This window comes from Mercenaria mercenaria, unplaced genomic scaffold (genome assembly GCF_021730395.1).
Source record: "Mercenaria mercenaria strain notata unplaced genomic scaffold, MADL_Memer_1 contig_3850, whole genome shotgun sequence".
Classification (NCBI taxonomy): domain Eukaryota; kingdom Metazoa; phylum Mollusca; class Bivalvia; order Venerida; family Veneridae; genus Mercenaria; species Mercenaria mercenaria.
Genome location: NW_026462030.1, coordinates 36,061 through 55,420, shown reverse-complemented (window position 1 = coordinate 55,420; position 19,360 = coordinate 36,061). Strand labels below are relative to the sequence as shown.

General features: G+C 32.9%; 1 protein-coding gene and 1 long non-coding RNA gene across 2 annotated transcripts in view; one reads left to right on the top strand and one right to left on the bottom strand.

The window, feature by feature from the left end:
- Positions 1–3,007: 3,007 nt before the first annotated feature.
- LOC123548279 (beta-1,4-galactosyltransferase galt-1-like) overlaps positions 3,008–19,360 on the bottom strand; it is a 42,561-nt gene continuing 26,208 nt past the window's right edge. The window contains exon 4 of the mRNA XM_053534611.1: positions 3,008–4,392. Within this exon, the coding sequence (XP_053390586.1) occupies positions 3,468–4,392 (925 nt within the window). The 3' untranslated portion in view covers positions 3,008–3,467. The remainder of the gene's footprint in view (positions 4,393–19,360) is intronic.
- Positions 13,051–16,846, top strand: LOC128553461 (uncharacterized). Its single transcript, XR_008369348.1, has 3 exons — positions 13,051–13,206; positions 14,035–14,131; positions 14,646–16,846. It is a non-coding gene; the product is annotated as an uncharacterized LOC128553461 (long non-coding RNA).

Below are 19,360 nucleotides of genomic sequence, written 5' to 3'. Positions count from 1 at the left end.
TGTAAGATGTAATATTATATAATAGTACTTTATACTTTTAACTTTACTTCAGTTTTAAAAACAGTTTAAAGCTTGAACCCATTTTCTGGATGGAAACCACTACTGCAAACCCAGTTTTGTCTTTGGAATCCATTTGAATCCATGAAAATTAAAGTGTCTAATGTAGGGACCTGAGTTAGAGATGGATGCCAAGTGCAGTATTCTGATGCCAGTACTACTGCACCATTTCATCAGCTTTCATACCCTAACAGTATATAACAGTTTATTTAGGTCATATTTTGGTTGATAAATTGTTCAAATCAAATGTACACAGGCAAACCTGTCAAAGCGGCCAGCCAAGGATGCATCAGAATTGGCCACCCAAAGAAGGTGGATGCTTAATACAGGTGTATATTATATTGCAGTGACCAATTGGAATATTACAATGACCAATTGGAATACCAAAATGTTAGCTGTTTTAGACATGCAGTTGATCGCTAAAGCTGGTTTTACTGTATGTATCATTTCGTATTATAATAACAATGTTCCTAACTCATAAGTAACTGGATTATTGCAGTTCTTTAGGGCTTGCATGCAAGAGTTTGGCACAAAGGCTATATATTACCCCGAGTACTTGTTTAAATTGCAATACGTGCAGTCATATACACTGACCAATTTACTTGTCACATTGTAAAATGGACGAAAAGACTGAAATTCATAGCTATATTAAATGCCGCATTAGGCTTGATATAGATTCAAAGCGGATACTTGATGAATTGTGTGGTATGTGGACCTCATGCCATTTCAATGTGCACAGGTTTTAGGTAGGTTAAAGTTTTTAAAGCTGGGAAATTACCGTATAAGTACTTATTTCTACGGGCTTAATATTCTGCGATTTTTTTTCAAAAATGAGGTGGTATTAAATTTATGCGTACCTTATTTCTGCGTTGTCTTCCTTCTCATGTTGATGGGATTTATTTCTGCGGTTCTGTATTCACCGGTTGTTTTATTAATTTCAGTTAGGCAGGTACGTATTTTGTTGTTATTTTGAAAGTTATGTTGGCTTCCGGTTTGAAAATAAAATTTGAGGGATACTGATGCAACATCGTCATTATCACATAATGTTTAGTATTAAAGGGGAAACAGTCATTTTATAAAAATGGTCATGCCAAACAGACACGATAAATGCCTGAATCTATATTTTGCAAACATTCTCATCTATGCATTGTAACGGTATGATAATTTTTGTTAATCACGCCATTTTAAAATCCCATACAAATAACGGTAAATATGACCATCGCCAGACGGCTCGGTTAACAATAGACATAAAACATACTATGTTTTGTGTTTGTCACATAATTTAAGGAATTTGAAACTAACAGCTGACTTCTCAATGGTGAATGAAAATCAAAACAAATTCGATGTTTTTTATCATGGTTAATTCAACAGCAAAATAATAATAGAACGATTCTATTATATTACTGTTACTACTAAATTTTCAACTTGCTTCGTCGGCCTTCGGCTACATGTGGGACAAAAACAGATAACGCTATCGGACATTGTCTTATACATAACCGGATTATAATGGCGGCTTGTATCTTCGTATCACGGCATGTCAGGACAAAATTTTCTGCGGATTTTAAATCTGCGGTCTTATTGTCTTCCGCAGAAAACGTAAAAATAAAGTCCCCGCAGAAAAAAGTACTTATACGGTATCTTTCGAAGATGATACCCGTTCTGGTAGGCCTAAACCCTGTGTTACCAAGGCAAACATCGCTGCTGTAAAAGCTGTGGTCGAACAGGATGCGCGATTGTCGGTGAAAGATATAGCCAGTTGTAATTGCATATCAGAATACAGTTTACAAACAATTCTGAAAAAGCGTTTGGACCTGAGAAAGGTTTGTGCTAGGTGGGTACCTCCTTTGCTCAATGAGGAGCAAAAGAAACAACGCCTTAAATGTGCCCGGGAACGTTTGAAAACATACAAAGGCTGTGATAGTCGGGTTATTTCTAACTTGCTAACAGGTAACCTGGTTGAATATGTTTGAGCAACAGAGAAGGGCTGATAATAAGCAATGGAAGCGAATATATCAAAAACACCTTTGTATTGCCAAGAGAACCATCAGTTCGAAAAAGATGTTGTACGCAATTGTCTTCAATTCTGAAACTTTTACGATAAGAAACAACGTCCATTCAAAGGATGGCCAGGAGTCCATCTTATACACGACACGCCTCCTCGCACAAGTGCGAGGTTGTTAAGTCTTTTGTTTTTTTGCTTCTGAAAAGGTTGAAGTTGTAAACCATCCGCCTTATTCACCTGACCTGAGTCCATGTGACTTTTTTTTTATTTTCAGTGCTTAAGAAAATGCTTTCAAGAAAGAAATATAAGTCCAGAAGTTCTCTTGGTAGAAGTGTCTCAAACAGATACCAAAAGAAAACTATTTATCTGCTTTTCGCGATTGGGTAAAAATTTACAAAAATGTGTTTCTGTAAAGGGGGACTACTTTGAAGGTTTGTATTAAAAATAATGTTGATAAAACGTAGCACTTAAGATATCCGAACCCAATGACAGAACTTTTTGCAGGACCCTCGTACCTTAGAAATAATGTTGAGGTAAAACGTTCAAGCAAATGGTAATAAATGTTTAAACTACACTTTTCCCTTATAACATCTTTAAAGTCGCTTAGAATTTTGTGTCAACCATAATACACCTTTAATGTCTACAAGGATATAAATACGTCTCTAACAATCTTTAAGAATATAGTATATACAGACTTGATGGGACTGTTGATATTGAATGTATTTTTTTTATTTTTCAATTGTAGAATTGTCCGATTAAGGTGATGCTTGGTGCATGAGTTTTGTTGTGCTCAACTTCAGTAAAATCATTTAAACTCCACTTGAATGTGTGAACACGGTGATTTTGCGGTTACAGTTAATTTGAAATATTTGAATAGGATTTTTCTTCCTGTTAGTTCATTCATTTCATTATAATACAGCTTGTTGTTGTGGGATTCATTGATAAAGCAGCAATGAGCGCTCATTATAAGGTTTATGCCAACCTATACATATACAAGTAATTAAGATAATGGTTTCAAAAATTATTTATTACATCACGGTTTCTATCACTATAATCAATGGACACGCACATAATATATACAAGCAAATATCCCGTTTCTTTTCAAAACATACCTTCAAAGGTATTGTACGGTAAACCATTGTTTCAACGATCGTCATTATCAGACATTTTGTTGTAACAACATATTTACATTTAATTTACTTGTTGGATTTCGCATGGCTTGAATCAAGAAATCGGCATCATTAATTCTTAATGTACTTTTTTTAATTAGCGTGTTTCAGATTTTTATTCTATGGAAGACTTTTACTCCCTAAAAATATTGTTTATACTAAATATTATTCAAAAGTTCAAACAACAATTTAAATTAAAACTATAAGTACTATTTTTAAAACAAATAATCTAACTTTGTTTATTTATCTAGAATCCATGTCATACTCTTATGTAATATTTGTGAGTATTTTTTAGTCGCTTCGTTTGTTACGGTTAACTCTTCATCATATTTCCTTTGAATGTCATCTTTCCTGTTAGATGATTGTCCTTCAGTTTCATTGTGATTAGGAATACGTACCCTGTAATGATGTAACAGGCCGATATTAGGATCAACAGCGTGCTGATTGCCATTCATTTCTCTAATAAAATGTATATCGGTCGTGTATATTGCGTCTGTTCTGGCAATAAATTTGGATCGTCTACGAGGCCAGTATATGAAATTTTCTCTTCTGAAGTTCGAAGTAGTAATTGGCATTTGAGAAATAAACTTTCCCGTTTCATTTCTCAGAAAAAAGGAATTTCTAAAAATATAAGCATTTGCCTTTGGTAATCTAGACAACATATCTAACCAAGTGACATCTTCATCCAATTGAGGAATAATATATTCGTCTATATCAAAAGCTGCTGTATACAAACTTAGTCCCCTGTTTCGGTAAAGGCAATCATTAATCGCGGCTAGTTGTCCATAATAATGTAGATTTTTCTTTCTTTTATTTGTTATGTCTTTGGGTAAAGACCAGTTCATAATATCTACAGCGCCTTTTGACTCGTATATTTTTAGTGTTTGCATTACGTCGTTAGAGCAGTTTTGCACATATACAATTATTTTATCTACCCCAAGAATCATGTTCAACTCAATCCATTCCACTAACTTCAATTTGTCATTAAAACGCGAATGAAGGGGAGATAGGCACAAAGAAAACATGCGATCATGATGATTTGTTTGTTTCCTCCTTACTGGTAAGATATTACTTGCTTTCTCCGAAGAACTGCCTTTTAAGATAGATACTGCCTCTGGGACATCTAACCGATACAATTCACATAGAATGAAAGCAACGTTATACCTATATATTTAAAAAGAAATCGATTATTATAAAGTAAATTATAGATTTAATTAACAAATTTGAACACTTGCACACATTTAGACATGCTAAAACTGACCGGTGTATACACAGCAACAAGTTTAGTAAAATGAACCTTATGAAACAAATACAGTGCCTGTACTTCTACAGAAATATTATTTTAATGGTTACTTCATTGTATTCGTTACAGCTAAATGAGTTAACCTTCCATTTTCAGCCTTTTTAAGTTTTATTATATGAAAATACTCATTAAACATTTTGTCCAATTTTTATTCGAAGATTTTAAAATTTGGCAGAAACAAAACCAAAATACAGTGTTGGAGTTGGAAAAGTTGTTATTAATACATGTGTAGTATCCTGTCTAAAGTTTGTCATTGTTAGGTAATCATTTGATGACACTAAAACAACGAAGTTATTTGTCACAATGGTGAGTATTTTTTCTGAATGTAGTTGTTCACTTAAAGCCTTCTTCTGATCATGTGTCATATTGACATCTTATTATTATGTTACATGTTCTAATGTGTAAATATTGAAAAAATTTCTTCTGTTCGAACTGTAACATAGCTTGCTTTTAATAATCATTTACTTGACGTTTAAAGCTTCTCATTGTAAATAGTATGATTCGATCCGAAGACATTTTAATAGCTCTTTATAAGCCTAGACTTTCAAAACAGTTTTCGAATCGTTCATAACTTGTCATTTTATATAAATTAAACCAAATCATTCAATGACAGCACATGACAGTATCTTACTTTTTATTTCGTCACTCCTTGCAAACAGTTTTTTAACATTACCCGTGTTGTCTTTAATTATTACTGTACAATCTGTACGCGCATACGGCCTTACCGTTATTCCGTATGGGATAATAAGCGCATGTCATGCCTTTACCAAAATTTTCTCTCGAAAGTAGGCGCATATCCGATTACTGGTAAACGCAGCAAAAAAACGTAATTAACGGTATTATACCGTGATAATTGTTTATCATAAATACAGGTGACAAGTGTTCTTACCTGTTGAATAGGCAATGGGTGTCAAAAGATTTTAACGTCTATTGTCTAATAAAACGATAATTGTTTACGATAATCATGCTTTTTGAACAGAAAATGTTTTCAGTAAATGAAAGTAAAAGTTTGTAAATCTGTGAAAAGAATATGGATAAAATGCTACAATCTTAGTGTTGAACAATTATTGAATGGTCCGCGAGATTGAACGTTATTTGCAAATTATGTAGTTCATTATGCTTTCATTATGAATAAATACTGTAGTTCTATGCAATAAAAGTTAGAAGTTCACTGCGCACGTCCATGGCCATGTTTTACTTTCGTTTTCTCAACCAAGGTAGGTAAGCACTGTCAATATTCCTAATATATCAAAAATAGGCGCACACAGCTTGTCTAAAAGCGCTTATCAAATATAAGCGCATAGTTTTGGTTTAAGTATAAGCGCATTCCAGCTTTAATGGTGGAAGAAGACCTCAGTTGCCCCTCCGTGCATTATTTCATCACGAGCGGGCACCTGGGTAGAACCACCGACCTTCCGTAAGCTAGCTGGATGGCTAATACAGGTATTACTATTACAATAATGATATAGAATACTGTCTTAGCAACTGGCGAGACCTTTATTTGATATAGTTCACGCTATATTTTCTCTTCTCAGCTCGCTTGGAACATGCTATCTTTTTGTACTGTGGATAGGATTCCCAGTTCTTCATTCGAGTTTCATTTGTTATACGCCCGTTCTGGAAAATCTGCACGCATTGTAGGATGGTGCGTGCCTCTGTTCGTCTGCATAACCGTCTCTCTGTCCATCATAATTCGTGTCCGGAGCATACATTATTATAATTCAAGATTTTGACATCAAACTTGGCATATTGGTGTATGGCAATGGGATAATGTATAGAGCGCATAAAACAGGTCGGTGGGTCGAACGTCAAGCCAAACATGTAGTTCATATTTTAAGTTTGTATCTCGTTATTCGTGTCTAGATTGGTGGGCAGTGATGGGACAATTTAAGAAGCGCAAAACTCCACATTACCCCACATCCCAGACCTTATAGCCCAACAAAGAAAAAAAGTACTTTCTTGCACCTAAATATTTCGTCACCGCCGACGAACAAAAAACCATCAATTCCCACCCACCGCCGTATAATACCCCCTCCAAATCACTAGACTTCAAAAGCCACGTGTTTTTCAAAATTGTCAACCCATTTTTATGACTCCAGCCAAACACAATTCAGATTCAGCTATGATTGATTTACCGATACTATCGATCATTTGTTGCGGACTGTACGAAATAAAGACAGTAAAATAAAAGTTAGATAAAATAAAATATAGGATGAAATAAAGTAATTAGATAATAGAAATGGATAATGAAATATGGCCATTAGATATTACAAATGGAGATTGGAATAAGGTATGATTGTAGTAGATACTGCTTTTTGGATAAAGTAACCTTCGTACAAAAACCAAACAACACTCATATGCAACCATCACCAGGATTCCTTTTAAGTTGATACGTTTTCATTAGTTCATCATGTTTTTTAATGGAAGTCATGTGTTTATTGTTTTAAATAAACATATTATACAAAAATATTTTTCTTTACATAATTTCTTCAAGTTTAGACCACCCTTATTAAATGTTCTTCACTGTACTAAATATATATATTAATTGAAGTGTACAGATACATTCATGATTAAATATCTACAATGGAGCTCGCGATAAGCTTCCGTGCAATCTCGATTGTAAAAGCTTTTGAAACGGTTCTGAAACGTTTCCCGTTTCCCGTTTAAATAACGGTTATCTTAGTGATCGTCCAATTACATGATATCTAAACGGGAAGCGTTAATCGAGAATCGTTCATCAAATCAAAAGCTTGGTGGGCGTTCCCAATTAGTCGAATGATATCTAAACGGGAAGCGTATCAGCCGATCAAAAGCTTGGTGGGCGTTCCCAATAAGTGGATCGATTACCCAAAACAAAAATCTCCAAGCCGCCGTCTATATCGTAAATTTGCAATTCATTCTACTTTGAAATGATTAAAATGTTATTCACCTTTTACACCCGGTATGACGAGATACTGGAAATGGCTTAACATTATCGAGAATGGTCTGCCACATGTTTATATGATTTATGATATTATTGAAATATTTCTTCATATTTCATTTAACTATTTAAAAAGAAAATAAATTATGAAAAAAAAGAAGAATTATCAATCTTAGAGCTTTTAAGAGTAAAAGACAATATACGAGTCGGTGCATGAAATGGTCTAAAACGATCTGCCATATGTTTGTTTTGTGATTTATTTGATTATTACCTCATATTTCACTAAACAATTGAAACAGAAAATAAATGATGAACAAAAGTTTCTATTTTCTTTTTTAAATAAATTACATACAAGATATAAATCAGCGTATAAAACGCGCTGATCGAAAAGGGCTAAACATCGGAAAGGACCTGTAATATATTTATTATTCGGTATTATTTAAATATTTCATTTATCAATAGGAAATGAAAAAGTATTGTCTGCTTTTGAATGAAAGAAAAACAAAATATGAGTCAGTGCATAAACATGCTGTTCGTTAAGGGCTGAACATAACTGGAAATGACCTGATATATATTTATTATTGCAAATTATTTCCTTATTCTTATATGAGTCATATAAAAACACATAAAGAAAAAAATGCAATTTTAGCCAAATCATACATCAGTCTAATCTATGCGTCGTAAGAAAAACATGCATCCGATTAGTCGTGATTGAGTTTGATTTGATTATCACACCTATCGACTATAGCCATTAATTGGTATATTTGCAAGTACACAAAATTGGCACGCGACAAATTTTGTTGCACAATTTTATTATATCTCTGAATTCTAAACAGCTGACCGCCTTTATTTACTTTAGTTGCTTTCTTCAAAGAATTTCGCTTGATACTATGGGTGTAAAGTGCATTAGATTTTTACCGTACATGTTTTCAATAAAAAAATAAACACGAAGGAGTATGTGTGCTCCGTTTGCATGGAACAGTGTGACACGAACTACATATTTTGTGAGGTAAGCACATTAAGATATAATTGTGCAATATATACGACTTTCATTTTCTGACATAATTATCCATATCATTTGAAAGCGAAGAACAACTGGTAAATTTGGTATAATTTCTATTTTTACACAAACAGTTGAAAATGAAGATACAACCGTATCCATGTATATTTTGCACGAATGTTATACCAGTGCAATGTTTTATTTCATTCCTCCTCTTTTCTCTCAGACGTTTATGTCCACAAAATAACACCAGCCATTTTCCAAATAACACACATCTCTATTTCTTAAATTTATTCATCGGAAAAGAAAATCGCTTCGAAACCTACATTTTTGTTATTTTCATTCACCGTAAATAACGCTTTTTATAAAGTTCTTTCAAGATGAACAGTTTCAATGTAGATTCGTTAAAACTCTGTTATCGTGACCGCAGGTAAAATGTGCGTATTTCGTCAACATAAGTCATGATGTCAGCATTTATAAAAAAACGACGTCAAAATTAGTGTTATAAGTAACATGCCGTGTGTCAAGTTCTTATGATGTAAACGGAAAATGTTGGAACATCCCGATCCTAGTATCTGTTTACTTCGGCTACTTAGCGAAACTCCATATTGAGCAACACGATACGTAACACTTTATTTTACTAACTGGCAGGTAATTTTAGAGGATAACAAACCCGCTTCCCATCTATATACTACATCCATGGGACATGCCCTGGAAACTGGATCCGCCCCTGACCATCACCGCTGAAATAAAGGCTGTGTATACTCTTTTCATGCTGAATATTTTTGCGAAATTCTGTTTTTAGTAAATTAATATTTTTAATTATAATAACAAGTTTGAAATGTAGTACACTAAAGGAAAGTGGTGTCGCTTTATTACTATCTATATAGATAAGTGATTAAAATGTGTAAGAGATTAGACTGATTCCTGATTTGCGTACTATTAAGGCGATCTCAGGATGCCAAGATTGTTTATCGGCAATAAAGTGATAAAGTTTTTAAGTTATTACTTCGGCCACAGGGTCTAGTGTCCCATGTGGTACGCTTTCTGTACGCATCTACATTCCAGTGGTGATTAGTGTGGTGATTAGTTTACATACCTAATCATCCGAATCGAAATATCAAAATTATGTAGTAGAGAGAAGGACAAAACTCCTTTCGCTGAATTTTGAATAAGTGGACAAAATCCCTCCCATTTTTTTTTCATTTTAAGATATTTTCATAGACAGAAATCTCACAGTGGAGTTTAAAGGCACTGGCCTCCAAATCGTATGGCAACAAAAATAGAGAAAATGTTTAGGTATCAGGAAATTAATGTTACAAGACAACTTTGAAACTATTGTTACGGAAACACATGACGATTAGTTGTTTTTACTAATTTTTACCATGGAGCTATAAACACAACTCGCTGTTTTTTGACATTGAAAATTGAAAAGCGTTTGTAACGCTTTACTCGAGGTAAACGGTTTTAATTAAAACTATCTATATTCAACGATTGTTAAATATATAATCGTCCGTGGTGTGTTGGTAATGACAGCGAGAAAGCTTTTATTGTCCCGGCGGCCCGGGTATGATTCTCGTCTCGGACATCTTTTTTTCTTGATTTGGCATTTTTACGATAGTTTAGAAATAAGAACTCATATTTCACCAATATTCATAATATGACCAAACTTCAATTTAAAATAAGATCATTTTAGCCAAAATTTGGAGGTACGAGCCTTTAAAAACCGTTCTACATACTGAAAATGAAAAATAAATATATTAGATATATTATTTGCTAAATTATGTTTATTTCTGTGAAATATAAACTTAGGGGGGAATTTTGTCCGCTTCATCCTTCATTTTATACATAAGAATGAACATCGATTATATTTCAAGTTCCAAATGCGAACGCTGGAAAAAAAAACCCCAAAAAACAACATTATTATTATTTAAACATTTAAGTTATCAACTGGAATCGCATTTAGATATTTATAAAAGTCATATAGCGTTGATAAAAACTTTCTTAACAACACCGATACCGGTATGGAAGATAAGATCAAGCCTGTGCTTGAGGACCCTCTGATTATACGTAGATCACAAGCACCGCAAAGGCGGTATTGCACTTTTAACTTCTTTTGGGTCGGGTATTGCTCACGTGTCAACCAGTGTAATATATTGCCTATTCGAAATTTAACAATTTTGCAAAATGCCAACAGAGGGATATGTTCTTATTAATTGATAATTATTTTTGCTGTTTTTCACTACTTTCCTTTTGACTTTCCTTTAGTGTACTACATGTACCTTTTTATTCTTCATTTCTTTAAAAAAAAAATGTCTTCGTGCTTGTCAGTTCTCTTTATTTCCAATGGAATGCAATACAGTTATTTTATATGTCGAGACCCTCCGCACAAAGGCGGTAGTTAATACTTTTAACATATGATTTCACCAAGGTGGACAAAGTCCTGCTGCCCCACCCCGCATTTAGTTATAAGAAAAATACATTTAGAAAATATCAACAAAGTTGTAAAATAATAAGGTTCATGGAGAGGGGATTATCAATTTTAAACAGCCTGAATTAAAAATTAGAAAAAAAAGACAAATCAGTGATGACTGGTGGGAGGATTGGGGAGGGGGTATTTGTCGGGGGGTAATGGGATGGGGAGGTGTGTGTGTGGGACGGCGGCAGGGATGGCAATTAAATTTTTGTACGACTTCATATAGTATAAAAATATTTTATTTTTTCTATTGAAAAATACGTTTTTACAGTTCAGGAAAATAGTATGTAAATTCGAAGCACGGTAACACAAATTATATGGAAGTGTTTCTGAATCATGTGAACAGAAACTCTAAAAAATCTAATTATCATAGTTACATAATCAAGGTTCAGATCTGGCTTAATACAAAATTATATCCAATCTCGCATTGCCGAGCTTTTTGAAATAACTTATTTCCTTAATTGTACACGCTAACATTTTATGACTATAATCCTTTTCATGCCCTCTGGCAGATAGCAAACTACTGTATGAATAAACACGTAAGGTACAGCTTTCTTCTAATGCAGATTTATTAACTAATTTGTGTCAGTATCACTGAAAAAAAAAACATTATACAACTATTTATTTTTGATTCCGTTAAACACCGTAAATTCAATTCACACGCCACTGATAATTTATGATAGGACATTTTACGCTAAAGGCAAATGAAAATATATTTAAAGTATGTGTAAAGCAAATCAATTAAATAAAATCTACTTCCCCTTAATTGTTAGCAAAATAAGCAGGTACTCCAAAGTAAATTGCAAATTAACCTGAAGATTTAAATTCTTATGCGCTAATTAATAAATTTGTGGAATTTTACGGTTCATAGTTATTTGAACTTATTTGAAACGATTCAGAATTACCACGCTTAGCGTTGATTCTCGCTGCGCAGGTGGAATAAAGTCTCGTTTCACGGTTCTCGTTTAACGTTGCGCATGCGTAACTGGATACGAATTTTCATTAGCACGTTTCTCGTTTTTCACAAGATAATCTTTTCATGAACGGTTACCAAACGAATACCGGCTCGATTCTCGAAATCGCAGAAATGAAGACTGTGTATACTCTTCCATGCAGTATATTTCTGTGAAAATCTGTTTTTAGTTAATTGATATTTTTAAATATAACAAGTCTAAAATGTAGTACACTAAAGAAAAGTGGTGCCGCTTTATCACTATGCATATATAGATATTTGATTAATACCACAGTCACACATACGGCGCAAATAGCTACGTCGAGCTACGGATTGAAACGTAGTAACCCGTATCGATCCGTACCTGAGCCGTACGAATTGGTACGAATTGATACGGCTTACTACATTAAGGTACGTCTCAGGTACGTTTCAATACGGGTCGATACAGATTACTACGTTTTTATCCGTGGCTAGACGTAGCTTTCCGCGCCGTATGTGTGACTGGGGTATTACGCAATACTAAGGCGATGTCAAGATGCCAAGATTGTTGATCGTCAATAAAGTGATATAGTTTCAAAGCTATTACTTCGGCCACACGGTCTAATGTCCCATGTTGCACGCTTTCTGTACGCATCTGCATTCTTTGACATACATAATATTGCTGATCATGTAACGTACGACTTGAACATTTATCCGGACCAACTCTTCCCGCTATATTCTATACCATGTCGCTAAATTGATAGTTTTCATAAACAAAGTAGCTTTCTAGTAAATGAATCTAAACATCAAAACTATGTATAAGAGAGACGGACAAAACTCATTCCGCTGAATTTTGAATAAATGGACAAAATCCTTCCCATTTTTTTCATGTTAAGATATTTTCATAGACAATAACCGCACATTGGAGTTTAAAGACAATGGCATCCAGATCGTATGATATTTTACGCTAAAGGCAAATGAAAATATATGTGACGCACCATGACATTTTGGGTCCAAATTCGGCGTTACGTCATTTGAGAAACATCGATTAAAGTTACGTCACAAAAAAATGGTGGACGTTACCACGTGTTCGCGGCAATTAATGCGTTTCTTGTTTTCAATAATACTCTACCTTGCCACAAGAAAAAAATGAAGTGATATTTATAAACATTTCCGTGTTTTGCAATTCCGTTTCTTTAAAAAATTTAAATGATTGATAATTTATCGCCCTTTGAATCGACACGCCATTTGTAAACATCGAAGGTCGCGGAGAAAATGAAACTACCAAAAGCAATTATTTGATGATTTATTTCGATTGTATAAAGAATGACAGTTAGCCAATCTCAAGGTAAGTAAGTATTTAAGCGATATGTAGTGTTAAGAATATTATTTGAGTTCATATCGACAGTTTTGTCCGATATCTTTTCCAAAAATAGCCCTGATTTGACACTAATGACAGATTCAAGGTAGATTTAGCGCAGTTCACATTTTATTTTAAGTGTCAATATATTGTAGACTATATTTTATTTAATAAATCTGCCATGAATTCAACTTTTTTTAAATCGGTTTTGACTCTTATTCAGTAGAATCTGTATGCAAGACAATTACAAGAAGTATTCAGTAGAATCAGTATGCAAGACAATTACATGAAGACCTTGTGACTCTGGTGCCATGGTGCCAGACAAAATTACAACAGTCAGTCATAATGTTTAGTTACATATTAAAGTTAAAGCCCTGATCATTTTATAAATATAGCCATGCCATGAAAGTGACTGATTAGGAATAGTTGAAACACACCTGTTGTCAGCTTCAACCACTAATTTCTTACATGTATGTAATGTCAAATCAGTCCATAAAACTTCTACAAGGCATAAATATTGTTTTTACTTGGAAAGAGACAGTTTTTTCCAAAGCTTTCATGTTAAATTTGCATACTGTTCACTTGGCCATTATTTCTGGATTCCTCACCATTTTGTACTGTTCTTGTCAAGTGACTAAAAACCACTTAGTAAAATAAATAAACTTTAGATACATTTTGTTTTGAAAGCCTTGCCAGGAATTCAAACCTATTACTCTTTTTATAGAAGTCTTTGTGTTAAATATGTACTGAGCTAACTGCCCAGGGCATTTTTATCTCACATTTCAGCCTTTTTCAGTATTTTATTTCATTTTACAGATCAACCACTGAGGATTGTTTGGCTTGATGCAATGACCTTAAACAGTGAAATGATTTTCCAGGAAAGTCTATACACAACAAGCTGGATTTTATGGGGGTTTGTAAATTTTTTCATACATTTTTACAGTTACTATACTGCTATTCTAAGAAAGATAAAGACATTAAAGTAGCATAAACATAAATGATCTATTTCATTCATAACATTTTAAGAGAAATGATTTTGATTATAGACCCATTCAACAAATATGTGTAATATATTAAGAAGTGAATAAGTAATGACATACAATAATTGAATATATCATATATGTATGTTTTCATATTTTCAAAATTATTTTTACAGTATTTGTGTTTACATTAAGTTTGATTGCATGAATTGTATGTCTAGTCTGTAGGAATCTTAGCTAGTTTATGTATTCTTGAAAAGCTACTTTTTCTGCATGAAAACTGTAAGATTCTTGAGTGAGTTTATACTTATCAAATCTGCTTTCAGTCAGCTTTTAACAAAAATACTCTCTTAAGCTTAAAAAGATGCTTTACAGTCTTATATTCTGTAACCTTATACTAATCTTATTAAAATGAAGTTCTAATGTTGATGAATTTTTGTTTTGCAGTGATGAAAGAACTATGAATATGTAAATGGGAATGAAACAGAAGGAATTAATATGTTCTACTGATCATCCAGCTGAAATCATGCCTGTGGAATAGAGGGCATGTCACAAATACTGATATGAGCAAATAACTCCATATTGCACAAAAAGTGTAATGTTTCCTGCCCTCATGACCTGAAAAAGTTAAAAATTCTAGTTCAAATTACAAATGTGTTTCAAGAAAAAGTAAAACTTAGTCAACTGTGAGAAATATTGGGTAAAAGTAGTGTTTTGATGTCATGACAGCTGTGAAGTTGTTTGAGAAGCACTATCCTAATTGTTCTAACAATACAGAATTTAACTTATAAATTTTCCAAAACTGCATGCATGAAATACTAAGACTTGTCTGTTGAATAAATCCTAGTTGTTTCAAAACTACAACATGTGTGACATTAAAGCACAACCTTTGGAGGAAACATTTTTACAATAAAAACTGCCTTGCCAGTGTGAGTGTGGGAAGGATTTTTTCAGAAATGGCAGAAAACTACCAATATAGCAGAAAATATTTGTTAGTGGCTGAATATAATATATTTTATTTCAAGAATTAATCATGTTAATCCATGGTTATAATTGTGGTAAAAGATATTTTTACATGACATGACCTTTGCAGAAATAGCTATTTTTTTGCAAAACATTGTGAGTTGCCATGGTAACACAAATTTGACTTAAATTTAGATTTGTTTGATTATGTAGAGAGCATGTGTCTTGTTTATATTCTGCTAATCAGACTATGTTCTGCAAGAAAATATCTTTTATGTGTAACCATCAACAAAACATGTCATAACACAATGGCAGAGCTGTAATGCAGGTAGGCATTTCAGGAAAATATGTAGTTCTGAAAGACAAGTTATGTTACATAAAATGATGTTTGTTTTTTATAAATGATCATAACTGACCATTTGTGGTGTAAAACAAATGTATACAGAACAGATGCTAAATGGATGTTCTGATTCTTTCTGGAAAATTTACAAAAAACTACTATTTTAAGAAAATAGTGCATTGTTGCCATGGTAACATTAATTTAACTTTTAAATTATTTTGGATATCATCATATGTAAACAACATCTTTCTTGTTTATATGTTATATATGTTAAGCTGTATTATGTTAGGGAAAATATTTCCATATGTAATAATTGCATCAACAAAGCACTATGTTATTACACAAGCCTGCCTTAAAATGGCAATAGTTGTAACTGAGAGAGGTGTATCTGAATATTATGTATTTCTCAAACCATATTACTTTAATTTTCACGGAATGATGTCTACTCTCTTACTTTTAAATAAGAAAACAGACAGCTTTTGATGTAAATATATGGAATAACACTTCCAATATTCAATTTATTTCAAAGAAATTGCCAAAAATGTTAGTATTTTTGTAGGAAAACACCACGTTGTTACCATGGTAATGTTAGTATTTTTGTAAGAAAATACCACATCGTTGCCATGGTAATGATTCACTTATCAGTATATCTTAGTCTTTTGAAATTTTAGCAAACTCACAGTTGATAATAACAATCTAATAATTATATCTTCTTGCCGGATTTTCTTTCTTACTGTTTAATAGATAAGGTGTCTATAATAATAAGATTAATGTCCTAGTTTTTGGGATGTTGTCTAATTTGATATCAAATAAATTCTGTATCTTGTTCAAAAGAATGTCATAAAACAGTTGTTTGCAAACTGTTAGCACACTAGAAAAAGTTAATTTTGTATTTATTTCACATTCTATGTAATTTATTGCTAGATTCATCAAGAGACTGTTAAAAAAGAGGTTAAACAACAGTGTTGCTATAGAAACGATTTTTAGAACATAAATATTTTTGTACTACATGAAAGAAAGAGACAAAAAGAAATACATTCCATTAATTGCATGTTGCTTTTGTTATTTTATCATTTATTTTATCTTGATATTATTTAAATATGGTGTCATTATTAAGATATACTGCCTCAATTTTGATACAGTTAGACAAAAACATGGTGTCCGAAAAGTGGTAATATCTCCATGACAACGACTGATTTTTGTTGTCAAATTGAAGATTTTTACTCAGAACGGGTCAGTCTGTCAGATTAGCCCAAAACCCCATTTTAGACCAAAATTGCATTTGGACCCAAAATCTCATGCTCTGTCACATATTTAAAGTATGTGTAAAGCAAATCAATTAAATAAAATCTGCTTCCCCTTAATTGTTAGCAAAATAAGCAGGTACTCCAAAGTAAATTGCAAATTAACCTTAAAATTTAAATTCTTATGCGCTTATTAATAAATTTGTGGAATTTTACGGTTCATAGTTATTTGAACTTATTTGAAACGATTCAGACTTTTCACGCTTATCGTTGATTTCTCGCTGCGCAGGTGGAATAAATTCTCGTTTCACGGTTCTCGTTTAACGTTGCGCATGCGTAACTGGATACGAATTTTCATTTTTCATTGATACGTTTCTCGTTTTTCACAAGATAATCTTTTCATGAACGGTTACCAAACGAATACCGGCTCGATTCTCGAAATCGCGGAAATTTATCTCGAGCTCCACTGTAGAAGTAACAGTCAATCGTTAAAACAATGTTTTTGGTGGTAATACATAATTACATTGAAGATTTTATTACCTATCCAAACAGCTGTCTTTATGTGCCCTGTGGTGACTGTAAAATGTATTCCCGTACTTGGTGTCAGTGTTTTTATATTTTCTTGTTCTACAGTTTTACTGAAATAAAATTCCGGTTAAACCGGTTCTTGGTGGCGTGATGGACGTGGCACATTTCATTACCTCTCATGTACAGATCCAGTTTAATCGAATCTGCAATTTCTTGACTTTATTTCGTTATATGCTTCCAAAGGATCTTTTCACATACTTTATAGTTATACATATATTGTGTAATATTTTAAGACTATGCATAGTACTACAGTGGAGATCGCGATACATTTACGCGATTTCGGGAAACAAGCCGGTATTTGTTCGGTAACCGTTCATGAAACGATAATCGTGTGATAAACTAGAAACGTGTAAATGAAAGTTCCTATCCAGTTACAAAATAACTATAAACTGTAAAATTCCACAAATTTATTATTTAGCGCATAAAAAATTAAATTTTAAGTTTAATTCCCAATTTACTTTGGGCTAACAATTAAGGGGGGCGTATATTTTATTTAAATGATCTGCTTCACATATACTTTAAATATATTTATCTTTGCCTTTAGCGTAAAATGTCTTATCATAAATAACCAGTGGATTTTGAGTTGAATATTTAGTTAATAAATCTACATTGGAAGAAAGATATACCTCTCTTGTTCATTCATACAGTAGTTTGCTATCTGCCAGGGTAGGGGGTGCATGAAAAGTATTATAGTCATAAAATTGTTAGCGTGTAAAATAATAGAGATTGAATATAATTTTGTATTAAGTCAGATCTGATTTTAAAATGCACGTATTATTATGTAACTATGATAATTAGATTTTTTTATAATCTCTGTTCACATGATTCAAGAAACACTTCCATAGAATTTGTGTCACCGTGCTTTGAATTTACATACTATTTTCCTGAAGTGTAAAAACGTATTTCTCTATAGAAAAAAAACAATAAAAGTTTTCATACTATATGAAGTCGTAAAAACATTTAACGGAAAATGCTGTCCCTGCCGCCGTCCCCGCCCCACACACACCTCCCCATCCCATTATCACCCGACAAATACCCCCTCCCCTATCCTCCAGCCATTTATCACTGATTTGTCAATTTTTTCTAATAATTTTAAATTCAGTCTGTTTAAAATTGATAATCACATCTCCGTGAAACTTATTATTTTACAACTTTGTTGATATTTTCTAAATCTATTTTTCTTATAATTAAATGCGAGGTGGAGCAGCAGAATTTTGTCCACCTTGGTGAAATCATATGTTAAAAGTTTTAACTACCACCTTTGTGCGAAGAGCCTTGAAATTTAAAACAAATATATTGCATTCCATTGGAAATAAATGGAACAGACAAGCACCAAAAAAGAACAAATTCAAAGAAATGACGAATGAAAAGATACATGTAGTACACTAAACAAAACTCAAATGGAAAGTAGTGAAACACAGCAAAAAAATAATTATCCATTTATAAGAACATTAACATTTGCAAAATTGTTAAATTTCGAACAGGCAGTCTATTACACTGGTTGACACGTGCCCAATATCCGACACAAAAGAAGTTCAAAGTGCAATACCGCCTTTGCGGTGCTTGTGATCTTCCTATAATCAGATTTGAGGGTGCTGTAATTAGCACAGGCATTATCATATCTTCCATACCGGTGTTGTTAAAAAAGTGTGTATACATGCTGTATGACTTTTATATATCTAAATACCATTACAGTTGATAAGTTAAATGTTTAAGTAATAGTAAAGTTGTTATTTGTTTTTTCCAGCGTTCAACTTTGAAACTTTAAATATAATCGAAGTTCATTTTAGCAAAGAATTTTTATAAACGATATTACTTAAAAAATAAGGATCTTTTGCGGGGGTGGGGGTGGCAAATTCTCAAAGACTACCCCTTATGAACCATAAACTAACATCAGATTAAATTCATCTTAAAATGGTGTCCAGGGAATCTAAATTCATCAATTTCGGTATGTGTCAGTTATTTAACAATGACACCCTTATATATATAAACGAAGGTTGAAGCGGACAACACCCATTCCCCACCCC